We start from the raw sequence: 14,609 nt of genomic DNA on the forward strand, positions 1-14,609 counted from the left end.
AAAAAAAAAAAAAAGACTAAGATGTCCAGCTTCTTAGGTTCTAAACAGAGGGCTCACAGTGCCCAGCAAGCTTACAGTCTTTGTAGTCGTCTGGGGTGAGCTGACTTTAATTCTGTTTAAATTAAACAGAATTTTAATTCTGTGTGGTGGCTTCCATCATGCCGAGGTTTCCCATCATGCCGAGGTTTCCCAGTCATAGTGGTGACACAGGATTCAGGGTCACTGTTTTAATGGACAGGACACCACTATGTAGTGCTGAGGAGGGCACCGAAGCCGAGACCGGAAGGTCTTGGCCAGCCCTGAAACAGGCAGGAGGACCAGCACGTGCAAAGGTCCTGAGGGAGGGTGTAACAAAATACTCCCTCTCCCTGCCAGTACACTTCGGTTTCTTAGTTGCCCAGGTAATAATAGTTCCTGTTCCAGTTCTGGTTGCTTCTGTCTCTTAGAGACTTCTGGTCACCGTGATATGTAGCTGGTCACCGTGGTGCACAGGGTGTGAATCAATCCCCAACTGACAGGCCCTTCTGCCTCTAGACCATGAAAGATTGCAGCCTGATATTCTGGGAATGATTCGGATCGGTGCCCGGTAGCACAAATCCACCTCCATATCCTGGGTGTCCTTTTGGTGTTTCTGCTTGCTGTCATAAGGGTAAGGTGAGGTGAACAGGAAGGTGACTTGGGGGCTGCTGCCAGGTAGGGGACAGGACGGGTGGCCCAGGGTGATGTGGAGGAGCAGGTGAGAGCAGGAGAGCCCTGCTCACAAGCCTGGGCTTTACCCTACCATCCTTTGTACGCTGAATGGCTTGGGCCCAAGGCTGCAGGTGTCCCCAGTCACCACTGTAACCTTCCTTATTCCATAGCTATTTGCAGGGGACGGCCGTGCTGAGGGGTCATCTGCCCAGCAGGGGCTGTGTCTTGTGGCTATTGTCACACACGGAGTAGCATAGTAGGAGATGCAGCCACTGAAAAAGATAGGACTGAAACTGGAAATTGATGACAAGTCACAGCACAAGCTGACAGCTAACCCGTGCCCCTGAAATGGGGTGCACCTGATCGGGCTATTATGATTTTTTTTTTAATTTTTGTGTGTTTGGTACAGGGTCTCACTATGCAGCTGGGACTTGTAGTGATCCTCCTGTTTTCAGCCGCCCCAATGCTGGGATCACAGGTATGCACCACCACTCCTGGTCTCTGTGGCTGGCTCAGCGTGCCCAGGAGCAGGGCGCACACAGTGTGTGGTGCTGGGGATCGAACCCCGGTCTCAAGCACTTAGTCCACTGAGCTATCTCCTCAACCCTTTGCACCTGATTGGGGAATCCAATAAAATCCCTGTATCCTGCAACTCTGATGTGGGGTGTCTCTGCCACTCGGATGGGGGCGAGGCCGGGCGGAAGCAAGGCCAGCAGTTAGCAAGCTGAAGATTCCTTCCTGGAGCTTCTTGTGTGGGCAGGGCCGCCTGCCCTTCCCTGGGGCGCGTGATGCTGCCCGGAAGCGGTTTGTCTTAGCCAACCTACACACCACACTCCTTCGTTGACTTTCTCAGTGTGCCATCTTGGGTATTCCTGGGAAAGCAGAGCAGCTTTGTGGGGAAGGGTTTGCTCCACACTGGTCTGGTTTGAATTCTGATAGCTGTACTCTGAGCCTCAGTTTCTTCATTTGCAAAATGGGCCAACTGATAGCATCTCCACAGAAGGTCATGGAATTAAATGAGTCAGTGTCTGTAAAGGACTCAGCAGAGTGACTGGCACAAAAGGCAAACTCAGTAAACGTAACTATTATTATTGTTATTATTATTATTACTCTGTGCTGAGTCTACATCAATCTGCCAGCCTCGTCCAGTGCGACTCAGCAGTGTGCCACTCCCCCCATGCGGACATTTCAGTTGATGAGGTCGCACCCAGGAAATGGACACTGATGCCCAGCTCCCCATCCCGGATGGAGCCCCTGGAAGCCAAGCCCCACCCCCACCCCACGGCAAACGCTCAGCCCAAGGAAGCCCGACACCTCCCCCCCGGGTCATCTTGGGGACAGCTGAGGTCATGGTGCAAGGGCTGGGGAAGGGAGAGCTGGATCTTATCGCGGTAATAGCCAGCCGCACCCGACCCGTGGGATCTGCTTGCGCAGGAGTTCGGCCTTCAGAGCCCAGGGGTAGCCGGGGCAGGAGCAGGAGAGGGCCCCGCCCACCCTGCGCGGGTACCAGGACGCGTTGGATGGGGAAGTCCTGCAGGCCTCGGTTCCGCGGGGAGTCGAACACCACGGGCATCGTTCTGTGTGGTGCCTGGATGTAGCCAATCTCCATTTCATCCTGTGCCGGGAAGAGGGCAAGGCTGAGTCCTGTGCTGTCGTGGTCTGGGCACCTAGCACACGGACAGGCGTGGAACCCCTGAAAGGTCACCCTCATTGTCAAGAGCAAATCCCCGTGACATGTATGACCCCAGAGAAGGGCTCTGGGAAGTAGAGCTTTAAAAAAAAAAAAAAAAAAAAAAAACCCTTTTGTTTATTTATGTATTTGGTACAGGGTCTTGCTACACAGCTCAGAGACTCAGTGATCCTCCTGTCTCAGTCTCCCTTGCTCTGGGATTACTGGGGCCAACATTGCATGTGGCACCAGGGATCAAACCTGGGTCCTTGCACTTGCCAGGTAGGTGCTTAGACCGCTGCGCTATCTCCCCAGCCCAAAGAGCAGAGCTTTTGTCCTGTAACTGTCCTGTGCACCAGATGCCAGGAAACCACAGCTCTTTGACCTTGTCCAGCAGTGCCCCAGGCTCTGGGGCCCACAGTGAGCCGGAGTTGGTATCAAGCACCAGCTATCAGGAGGTGGTGGGGAGGGCCTGAGAGTCCCACAGAAGGCCGCCCAGAGCACTGGGAGGAGTGAAGAAGATGTTCCACTGGGAGGGAAGCCGAGCCCTGTTCTGCCGGGAGGGAGGCAGGCCAGGCCAGGCCTCGCCCTTTGGCAGATGAGGGTGCAGGGGGCTTCAGCATGGAATCAGGAGCAGACCCTGCCTCCAGGGGTTTGTGCCATGGAAAGAGCCGGGGCGAGGGTGTGGCATGTCTGACAGGTGAGCCAGGGAGCCCATGAGGGAGCCTTTTCTGGGGCACTGGCCTGAGCAGCCCAGAATGGGTTCACAAGGTCAGAGGATCAGTGGCTTGGGCCACCTTGGGCAAAGACACTGGGAGGTCCCCCTCCCTGTGTACTGGGCAGGCCACACACCTGCATCCACTGGTCGTCCTGGTTCTCCTCCTCAGGGCAGACGGTCACCTTGCACTTGGCTTTCTTGGCCAGAGCAGACACTGACTTCACGAAGTCTTCATTTCCAAAAATACTAGGAGCAGAGTAGCGGCCCAGGACCCCTGAATTTGGGTCTGACAGGGGGCTGGGGCTGGTGGCCTGGCCAGAGGCTCCTGCTCCATCCTGTGTCTCTGTTCTTGGTAGCCTCTGGGTCCTGAACTCCACCCCCGCCCCCAAACCATGCAGGATGGGTGGACGGTGAGGAGGTCATGCCCAAGCTCCCGCCTCCTGGGGTGGCCCAGCTTGAACTTTTGCTCTGAGCTATATCCCTAGGGGTTGTCATTTTTAATTTTGGATCAGGGTCTTGCTAAGTCAGGGAGTTAGGGGTCCTCATTCCTCCCTGACTTGTTCTGTCACTCATACTTGTGACCCTCCTGCCTCGGCCTTCCAGAGTGCTAGGACTATAGGTGCTGGACTTTGTATGGTCCCGAACCCACAGAAGCTGCCAGTGGGTCAGGCAAGGACTGTTGTCACTGAGCAGGCTGCACCCAGGCCCTTACCTGCACATGTACACCTCCTGGGGAGGCTGGGTATTGGGGGTCATGATCCAGGGGGCCACACGGAAGGCTACGCTGTCCTGGAAAATCAGGGCTTCGGGGAGCTCCTGCAGGGGAGGGGAGACAGGGCTGTTCACCCTCTGCCACATTCTGGGGACTCTGCACTCCCCAGCTGGGCTGCCTCCCCTGCTTGACCTACCGGGTTAGAGATGTCCAGCAGGGAGATGCGGATGGAAATGAGTCCTGGGAAGTCAGCGTCAGGGAAAGTGAGGCCCTCCACATAGAAGTCTGTGTTGTGCTGGCCCCCTGGGAGTTCCAGGGGATGACACGGCTGCTCGGGCCCCAGGACCACCTCGTACTTACAGGGCAGGTTTTCCCCTAAACAGAGGCAGAGCAGGCTCAGGTCCAGGCCCCCCTTCTTCTCTCCCTATCAGTCTTTTCCTTCCTTCTCTTCTCTTTATGTGTTCAGTACAGGGTCTCACTACTAGCTTGGACTCGTAGTGATCCTCCTGCTTTCAGCCTTCCCAGCGCTAGGATTACGGGCACGTGCTACCATGCTCAGGGGTGGAGCTGGCCCAGCATGTGGTGCCGGAGATGGAACCTTGGTCCCTGTGTCTGCCTAAGCAGGCGCTTAGTCTGCTGAGCTGTCTTACCAGCCCTATTCTTCTTTTGCTCTCTCCTTCCCTGCCTCTCCTCATTCTTCTCCATCCTTGGGGTGCTGGAGTCCCAGGCCCTCACGCATACCTACAAACACGATCCCCAAGCTCTATCCCTCGTCCCCGCTCCCTGGTGCTGGGGTGCCTTCCACCCATGCCACTTCCTGTGGCTGCTCTCTGGCTGGGGTCCAGGAAGGACAGGACCTGCCTGAGCCATTCCCAGTGTTCCAGGACCCCCTACCCCCATTGTTCACCCACTCGTTCATTTCTGGGCAACTGCTCTAACTGCATCTAAGCTGACCCTGGGGGTTGGCACAGGGGGGCCATCCTAGGGAGGAGAAAGACCATTATAGTATTAGCTATCCAACACTGTGCTGGAGGAAGCCTGGGGGACTTCCTGGAGGAGGCAGTGTCTCTGAAGGCACAGTCCATCTGTCACTAAGCCAGGGTCCCGGCCTTGACAGTTGCTATTAGCCCTGCCTGCAGTGTCCTTCCCTAGGCTGTGCCTGTTCCCATGAGGCTTCTAAGGAAAGCCACCTGGGCACCTCTGTGCTCTCTGTCCCCTCCCCTGTTGTATCCCATGCCAGCCACCTGGGTGTCCTGCTCAGGTATGTTCCAGTTGTTCCTCCCAGACCAGTGAGGAGCAAGTGACAGGGGCCAGGGGCCATGTCCCATTCCTGGCTTGCTTCCTTCCTGGACATGGTGCCTGCATCCCACCTACAGGGGTGTGGACAGAGCCACGTGCCTAGCTCGCAGCTTCCTGGTTTTACTCCCCTGCCCCTGGCAGTCCCTCAGGGGTTTCTGCCCCACGGGGGCAAGGGATGGGGACACAGGGAGATGACAGCGCAGAGGCAGGGGCACTCACGTGTGGCCTGGAAGACCCTCACTCTGTCCATCTCCGACTTGGCCACGTGCAGCACCAACCGGTGCTTGGTGAAGAAGTCTCTGGGGGTCCTTGTGCTCAGGGTCATCAGCGACATGTCCTGCAAGTCTGGAACAAGATCCCTGAGTCACCAGGCCGACCTCCCCTCCTGATGCAGTCCAGCCATGCTGTGCCTGTCACCCTGTCTCATTGCTGTCACTAGGGAGACAGTGCTTTCACTCTGGATGAAGCCTCTGATCCCCCCCACCCCCGAGCCTTGGATGCCCACTCAGCGAGGCAGGGACTGCGTTATTTTGTTTACTGCTGTGTCCCCAGCTCCTGGAATAGTGACAGCACATGGCAGGCACCTGATCCCCTCTGTGCACAGCTAAAGCTGCCCCTTAGCATCCCTTCCAGGGCAGGTGAGCAGCACCTGCCGCCCCAGACCCTGGTGTCAGCATGCTTGGATGCAAATCCCGAGTCTGCTACCTTTTAGCTGTGTGGCCTGGGGCGAGTTGCTTAACTTCTCTGTGCCTTGGTTTCCCACCCATTAGGCTTAGAGTTGAAGGTCTGAATGAGTTACTTAGCCCCTAGGGCTCAGATCAGAGTTCAGCTGTCAGGGGTCTGGGAGGGACTCGGCCAGGCTTGCTGGCAGCTTTCATTCTGATCGCTTTTGGACTCCAGGTTTGAGCAGATGCTCAGGTTGGGCAGGGGTCTCTAACTTCAGAGGACCGTCAAGAGCTCCGGCCACAGAGACTATGAGGCTTCCCAGAGACAAAGCCCTGGTCCCCCCAGCGGAGCAAGAGGCTTTACCTTTGCTGTCCAGCACCTCCTCATCCTCACAGTCCGTGTGGGAGGACTTGCGATTGTCCCTGTCACAGTTTACTAGCAGAATGGCACCTTGTCCGGAGGTGCCCCAGGTCCAGGTGCTCTGCAGAGCCGGGCAGAGAGGAGCCCACTCAGGACCCAAGCAGACCCCTCGGGCTTCCTGTCACCCCAAGCCCTGTGTGCCACACCCCTCCCTCCTGAGCCCACACCAAAGGATCTCGGGTTCCTAGAGTGAATTTCTGCCTGCTGCAAGAGTCAACTCAAAAGCAATTCATCCATCTAAAAGTAGGAGACGGAAAGACAGTAAACTGGATTTTGACCGCTTTAAAAAAAAAAAAAAAGTTGGATTGACAAAATAAACAAAGCCGAGTATATCTGACAAGAGTCTGATCTGCTTCGTTACTGTGTTTCTGAACTCTTGATTACCCGCTGGGCCAGGGTGGGTCTATTCTTAGCAGCCAGTCGCTCTTTGCCCAAAGATAAAGCAAATTAACTGGCCACAACCTGTGCGGATCTAAAAGTGATCACGCCTCCTTCCCAGGGCCCTGTTTGCTGTGGCAAGCGACTACAGGTAGCCATTCATCCCCACCCTAAAATCTTTCTGTTGGCATGCAGCCGAGGCAGGAGGACCTCAAGGTGGGACCCAGTCAGGGCAACCTAGACGCTGTCTCAAAATACAAAAGCAAAAAAAAAAAAAAAAAAAAAAAAAGGCTGGAGATGTAGTTGTGTGAAAGTCCTGAGTTCCACACCTCGCTTTCTTTTTTTCTTTGCAGTACTAGGGGTGCAGCTCATGTTCTCAGTCAGCCAGGCAAATGCTCTCTCAGCCACTGAGCTATAGCCCAGCCCCCTTCCCTGCACTTCCGGCTGGCTCCAGATTTTTTTCTTTTTTGGAGACAGAGTCTTCTTATACAGCCCAGGCTGGCATCCAACTCATGATCCTCCTGCTTCAGCCTCCCAAGCGCTGGGATGACAGGCGTGTGCGCCGCTAGCCTGGCTTGGGATTTCAGGTTGGCATCTCCTGACGTGCACACAAGCGTGCTAGTGTAAAATTGGGTGGGCAGAGCCAGACTACTGGGGCAGGAAGATCACAAGTTTGAGGCCAGGCTGACAACACACCAAGACCCTGTCTCAACATTAAAAAAATAAAAAGAGCTGTGGATGCAGCTTAGTGGTACGGCGCCCTTAGGTTTGAGCTCAGTACCGGGAAAAAAATTGTACAGGCGGTCCTGAGGCATCAGGGACACCCCAAACCTCACCCAGGGACATCAGGGCAACAGTTTTAAGGTCCTTTCTGCACACTCTGCCACCCTATATCTCCAGCACACAGGTCCCGGCCAGCTACCTCCCTCTCTCCCTGCCGCAGCCTCCTCCTTTCCATTATTCACTCCAGGCCAACAGCCACATGGAGTCATGAAATCCTACGGTGGGGAGTTGTGAGCCAGAGTTGAAAATATTTACAAATATTTTCTCCAATGTGGATTTAACTGGGTGACTCAGGAGAGAGTCTAGGGATTCTGAAACCACAATCGGTGACAATTATCATCTTGTAAAAGACATGGGACACGTACAGTATAAACTAAAATATTCTTTCTCTTCTTCCTCAATTGTTGACAGTCAACAAGGAAAACTACACACACACACACACACACACACACACACACACACGAAAACATGAGATGGATTGCTGTTTGAAAGATGTCCACTAGGGGGCGCTGTAGGAGAGCCCCAGAGGGCAAAGGGAGCATTTGGTCCAAGTGGAGGGGTACCTGGTCTTTCATGGAGCTGGTTGGCTTCACTTTGCCAGAGCGGGTGACATCCGCCAGCAGGGAGATTTCTGAAATTCAATAAATTTGAGGAAAAGGTTGGTGAGGATGAGCAGTGGGTTTGCTCAGCCTGGTCTGGCCGCAGTTCAGTGAGCCCCTGACCACCTGCCCTCCTTTGGGGGCTATGACTGGGACACCCACAAAATCGTGAGGGTCTGACCCCAGCCCCTCTAGGCTTCCAGAAGAATCCCGCACCACCCTTGCGATGTGCCCAGGCCGTCAGGCACACTGGAGTGGTTAGACCTCCCCCACCTGCTCTCCATTACCTGCGTGCCTCTACATCAAGGTACAAATTACAGCCCAGGACCCCAAGCTGTGGGCATCTGACACAGACCTTCATGCCCATAGCATAGTACAGGGACCCTTGTCCTGAGGGGTGCTGGCCTGATGTCATTTATTTATTTAATTTTTTTTTTTTTTTTTTGGCCTGATGTCTTATAGGGACGGGCAGCCATGTCCACAGGGGCCAAGACCTGTCCTTTACTTCACTACCCAGCTGTGTGACCCTGGGCGGGTCTGTTTGCCTCCTGCACCCCAACTGCCTCATCTGGAAAATGGGATAATAGCAGCACAGTTTCCTGGATCGCTGTCCAAAGTAAACACGGAGTCTCATCACTGTCCCTGGTGCAGAGTCAGGGCTCGCTTATTATTGTTTAAATGTATGTTCATGAACGGGGCTGGTTATTAAGACGAAACCGGAAAGGTCCAGTTATCTCTATGCTTAATGCTCACTTCAGTCAAAACGGTATGATACTTCTCAAGATGAAGTCAGGTCAAAAACGGGTTTTTATGGGGCTGGCCTGATGGCTCAGCGGACTGAAGTGCCTGCTTAGGCAGAGCGCAGCGGCCGGGGTTTGATCCTGGGCGTGCTGTGCTGGCTCCTCACCAAAGACACACTGAGACCATGTAGGAGACCAGGCGTGGTGGTGCGCACCTGTAATCCCAGCGCTTGGGAGGCTGAAAACAAGAGGATCACTACGAGTCCGATCTATGTAGTGAGACCCTATAGACCCTGTCCTAAATACAAAAGAAAAAAAAAAAAAAAAGGTTTTATTAGGGTAGTTGTCTTTTTTTTTTTTTTAAACATTTATTTATTTATTTTGTGTGTGTGTGGCCAGCTCAGCCCACCAGGGGGCGGGGCTGGCTGGCATGTGGTGCTGGGGGATTGAACCGCGGTCCCTGTGCTTTGCTAAGCTTGTTCTAAGTAGGTGCTTTAGACCACTGAGCCATCTCACCAGCCCCTAGTGTAGTTGTTTTGATTGAGACAGACTCTTTTTTCTTTTTGGTCTTTTTGAGACAGGGTCTCTCTGTGCAGTTCAGTTTGGCCTTGAGCTCACTTTGTATCCCAGGCTGGTCTCCAACTTGCAAGGATCCTCCTGCCTCAGCCTCCTGAGTGCTGGGATTATAGGCATATGCCACCACACCCTGCTCTATGTCCAGCTTTTTTTTTTTTTTTAGTACCTGGGATTGAACTCAGGCCCTTGAGCTTGCCAGGCAAATGCTTATTCTACGGAGCTATCTCCCTGGCCCCATGTCCAGTTTTTTAAAAGTTATTTTTTTTTTTTTTAAGAGAAAGGGTCTTGCTATGTTGCTGAGGCTGGCCTCCAACTCCTGGACTCAAGCAATCCTAAAAATGTGTTGTATATAAAAACTAATATTAAATAAATATGAGCATTTGAGTACAGGTGGGTTGTGGGCGTGACAAAAATGGTGAGGATGGAATCTGAATAGTGGCTTTAGGGAGCACGGCGTCCACTATCAGGTAACAGTGTCATCGTCTACTTTTGCTATAAATATTTGCGGCATCATGAATGTTGTGGGACATGTATGTTGAAAATTATGTACCCAGTTCCTAACTTAAGAAATAAGTGAAGAAGCAGTAATTTAAGGCCCCTCCCCTCCTGCTGGAGGGATCAACGCTTACCCACAGCCGTGACGTAGAGGAGAGCTTGCACTGGAGGGGTCTTGGGTCCGTAGTACGAAATTTGAACCTAAAGAGAGCAGCAGGGCACGAGTGACTTCTCTTAGCCATTCAACAAACACCGATCGGAAGCCTGCTGTCTGCCAGCTCAGCTGAGCTGAGCTCAGGGGGCTACCGTGCCATAGAAGATGGTCCTGTGGGAGCTCGGAAATGGAGGGACTTGTTCTGCCTGGGAAAGGGGGCCGGGGTGGTTTTCAAAGTGCCTCTTGAAAGTAGATTTGGGGGTGGGGGGAGCAGAGGGTAGGCAGATGGAGCTGGGGTGGAGAAAACATCAGGGGAGAGAGCTGGTTATCAACCACAGCAAGCGGAAGAGTTGGAGGGAAGACCTCAGGTCACCCCCGTGGGCACCTGGGAGGTAGGGAGTCCCGGTGTCTTCAGGCAGGTGCCGCTAAGATTCCCAAACACCAAGTCCCTTTGTCTAACGCACCGACTCCAAGAAGGGCTAGCGGGATGTAGCTCCTACACTACGCGCTCCTAACAGGGTTCCGGCCCTGAAGCCCCGCCCCGGCTCAGGAGGATGTATCTGATTGGCCCGGATGTCAGAGAAGGGCGGGGCTTCTGCTGACACGCCCCGGCACTAAGACTGCAGGGCTTCCCCTAAGCAAAGTAAAGGTGCAAGGAAGGTCTGGGCCCGTTCTGTTGGCAGCGGGGACCCAGGGAGCTTCCACGCCTTGCTGCCTCTTGTCGTCCGGGCCCCCTGCCTCTCGTGTACCCCTTGGATCATTGCTGTGGCAGCCAGTGGGATCACTTTAGAGCACGAACGTGGGCTTGTTACTCCTAGGCTGAAAGCTTTGCTTCTTGCTACCCTCGGAAATGAGGTCCCTTGTGCAGGGGTAGTGCTGATCTTCTCTGTATCGTTCCAATTTTAGTATATGTGCTGCCGAAGCGAGCACAAATTCGTGAAGCGTTCGATATTTTGGGGGCCGGGGAGATGGCTCAATAAAATAAGCGCTTCCTGAGTTCAATCCCTGGTTCCGCAAAAAAAAAAAAAAAAAAGAGGTCCCAGGCCTTTACACTGACTGAGACAGGACTGTCCCCCTCCTCGGTTTTCTTGTCCCACAGATGTCCTCAGCTCTGTGGGGCTGGCACCGTGCCAGCAGGGATGTGGCTGCTGGCTGAGGCTCTCCCGCATTTCCGGTGCCCAGCTGTCCCACTCACCTTCTGGTCGCCCGTGCTGCTGCTGGTGGCTTTCATCCGCAGGGCCACCTCCAGCCTGGGGTCCAGGGGCCATTTGGAGGAACCCGTGGGATTCTTCTTGGCTGGAGAGCTGTGGGTGACATCCACGACCACGTCTGGGGGCGCACGGATGCTGAAGGAGGTGTAATCCTTGGGAGCAAAGCTGCGGAAGGGACAGAGGGAGGAAGGGCTTAGCCCAGCATAGCTCTCCCCGGGGCTTCTCCCTGTCCCTCTGGAAACCAGGTACCAACCAGATTTGACTCTGTCCACGAAACTGCAGTGAGGTTGTGAGGAGGCGATGAAAACAGGAAGATCTGGAGGACTTATTGAAGACAGCAGAGGAAAGCACACACCAAACTCTAACTCTCTCTCTCTCTCTCCCCCCCCATCATGTATGCATAGAAAAGTGTGCACATCCAAGGATTTTAAACACACCACTAAGCACACACAGGGTTATGCCCATACCAAAAAAAAATCACAGCAACTTTTGCTTCTGAGATTGTAGCTGACTGTTATAACCTGACCAAAGCGCCGCCATCCTGTTCTGTATGCGCCATCTTAGTTAAACCATGTCAGCTACTGTAAAATGTGACTTCTGTTTCTTGGGCCCACTCCCTTCAGGGCGTGTTATACCCTGACGTTAGTAACTCCTGCTCTGGTTCGGAGAATTTCCAAAGGCAATAACATGTTTTCCCGAGGCAACCGGTCGGCCACATTGTCCTTATAAGGTCAGCAAGACTGCATACCTAGATTACACATCCTGTTCTGTACTCCACCTAGTCCAAAGGGGTAACTCCTCTGTGTCCAGCTTCCTCCAGGTGGGCTACACCCAATCCTGTAAAAGGTCATGTGCCCCCTTAACCACATGAACATCTGCTCTTGGCTTCTGTGATCGGCTTGCCTGGATGGGCGGTTTTGCGGTTTTTGGGTTTAAATTACTGTGCCTCCCCTTACTCGGGGCTCCTCTCTGTCTCTTGGACTCTGAGGGTGCCGCTGGGTATCAGCTAAAATAAAGCGCTACCATCTTTTTGGACGTTTTGCCTCGTTGTCTCCTTCTTGGGTTATAACACTGACCAAATACTGTCAAGGATCTTCTTACAGAATATTTGGATCACAGATAGCAATACACTTTTTAAAGCACCCATAAGCTCGTAAGAAGAGGAATCTTTAAGGATCCGCCCTTTCTTTGCACACACACAGCACACACCATCAACATGAGTCCCCGTGCACGCCCAGCACGATAAACTGAAGAACAGCCAAAGATGCGTGTGTGTGTGTGTGTGTGTGTGTGTGTGTGTGGTATTTTAATATCAGACAAAATATGTTATTAATTATAACTCATGTTGTTATCAATTGAGATCACAGCATAATGATATAAAACTCAAATCACCTAAAAGATATTTATAGAAACAAAAGCCTAAAGTCCCAGGGGAGCAGGGAGCTATAGACAGGGCCCAGGGAGAGCTGCTGTCTGTCACTTGTAAACCCTGGAAAGCTGGGATTCAAGGCTGCAGATAGCAGCTTCTCCTCCTGGCCGCCTGTTCTTTCTTTGATCCCTTGCTTGGGATGTTATCGGCTAGCATTTGTGTGGACCTAGAGTTAGGCAAATGGTGGAAGTTGATAGAGATAGTAGTTTGTATTCACTTAGGTAATTATGCACATTCCTTAGCCTGCCTTTACCCCTCAATAAATGTGAGATGCTTCTGAGGCTCGGGGCTCACTTGGAGAGAGACTAAGCTCAGTGAGACCTCTGAAGCTACATTCATCAGGTCTTCTCGTCGTTTCCTTTGGCACCAACCCATAACATACAACAGATATTCTCAAGTTGTATGCATCTCATAACACAATCTCTCTCTCTCTTTCTCTCTCTCCCTCTCTCTCTCTCTCTCTCTTTCTCTCTCTCCCTCTCTCTCTCTTCAGAACCAGGGATTGAACTCAGGCCCTTGAGCTTGCCAGGCAAGCGCTTATTCCACTGAGCTATCTCCCCGGCTCCTAATAACACAATCTTGACACACACACACACATATCTGAAAGATAAAGTGTCAAAAGTCACTCAGGAAGAAAAGTCAGGGGCTGGTGAGATGGCTCAGTGGTCTAAAGCACCTACTTAGAACAAGCTTAGCAAAGCACAGGGACCGCGGGTCAATCCCCCAGCACCACATGCCAGCCAGCCCCGTCCCCTGGTGGGCTGAGCTGGCCACACACACAACACACACACACACTCACACACACACATAAATAAATAAAATTTTTTAAAAAAGGAAGAAAAGTCAGACTACTTGAATACTAGATTGATAACAGACTCGTCAGTAGTAGCAACGGAGTTTAGGGCACAACTGAAGGTCTTCATAGAATGGTGAGAAAGGAAGTATTTACTTAGAATTGTGTACTCTTTCCCCATTATTTCTAGACAGGGTCTTGCTATATTTCCCAGGCTGGTCTTGAACTCCTGGACTCAGGTGACTTTCCTGCTTCAGCTCCACAAGTGCTGGAATTACAGGAATACACCACCATGCCTACCAACCCCTCCCCCATTTTTAGTAAATGTTGTACTCTGTCAAAATTGACTCCATTTTGTTGCCCTTCTAACCTCGCCGAGTTCCTGTTCTGTAGGCACCAACCCCTCCCAACTCCTCACCCCTTGACTGCCAACTCAAATTCCTCCCAATTCCTCACCCCCTATGACTCAAGCCTTATGATATCTGCTCTCCAAATCTTATCTCAATGAACTCTGTATGACTGCCAACTCAGCACCCCCACCCAACAGGACCACCCCATGAACTAGTGACCCTGCCACTTCTTCCTCTCCACCTCCCCCCCCCCGTTTCTGCAGTTTTCAAGCTTAAATACTGCACCTTGGCAATGCTCGGGGTGCCTCCCTGCACCTTGCATAGAGACTGCCGCTGGGTACCAGCTAAAAGAAAGCACTTCTTTAATTTTTGGACTTGCCTCGTTGTCATCTGATTTTTGAGTTACAACAGTAAAGACATTTTCAGGGAAACAAAAGTTGGCATTAAAAATCAACAGACTCGGACCAGCGCAACTTCTGAAGACATACTTTCGGAAGAAGATCACTGAGGCCAGAGGAAGGTGCAGGAAAGGATGGCAAGCAAGCAAAATGGTGAATCTTTTCATAAATCTAAACAAACACCTATATATAAAGAAAGTCATAAAAACATCAAATTTGTGGGCTGATAAGGGGCAGAATTTAAATTGGCAGAAGGGCAACGAGAGTTGAAGTATTTGAGGTTCTTGAACTCTCACCAATGGATTTTTTTAATTTTAATTTTATTGAGAAACAAATATGAATGAGACAGTTTCAAAGCTGAGTAATAGGACAGTTTTGATAATCAGTACATTGTACATTGTTATCTTCTTAGTGGTTATCCATAGTACAAGAAGCAGACAGGATATCCTGTCCAAACACTATTAGTACACCTCTTTCTTCTCATTGAATTAAATGAAAGTAGCTGTATATCTATCCTAACTATTTTGTA

General features: G+C 52.1%; 1 protein-coding gene and 1 non-coding gene across 2 annotated transcripts in view; both read right to left on the minus strand.

The window, feature by feature from the left end:
- Padi4 (peptidyl arginine deiminase 4) overlaps nt 1-14,609 on the minus strand; it is a 29,492-nt gene that overhangs the window by 6,352 nt on the left and 8,531 nt on the right. The window contains exons 2-10 of the mRNA XM_004637683.2: nt 11,095-11,275; nt 9,880-9,946; nt 7,899-7,966; nt 6,118-6,235; nt 5,308-5,433; nt 3,986-4,164; nt 3,790-3,893; nt 3,212-3,323; nt 2,198-2,305 (exon numbers count right to left, since the gene is read on the minus strand). Coding sequence (XP_004637740.1) covers nt 2,198-2,305; nt 3,212-3,323; nt 3,790-3,893; nt 3,986-4,164; nt 5,308-5,433; nt 6,118-6,235; nt 7,899-7,966; nt 9,880-9,946; nt 11,095-11,275 — 1,063 coding nt within the window. The remainder of the gene's footprint in view (nt 1-2,197; nt 2,306-3,211; nt 3,324-3,789; nt 3,894-3,985; nt 4,165-5,307; nt 5,434-6,117; nt 6,236-7,898; nt 7,967-9,879; nt 9,947-11,094; nt 11,276-14,609) is intronic.
- On the minus strand, nt 10,722-10,829 carry LOC111818481. The gene has a single exon (XR_002822459.1). It is a non-coding gene; the product is annotated as a U6 spliceosomal RNA (small nuclear RNA).

The sequence above is a fragment of the Octodon degus genome, unplaced genomic scaffold, assembly GCF_000260255.1.
Source record: "Octodon degus isolate 3935 unplaced genomic scaffold, OctDeg1.0 scaffold00092, whole genome shotgun sequence".
NCBI lineage: Eukaryota > Metazoa > Chordata > Mammalia > Rodentia > Octodontidae > Octodon > Octodon degus.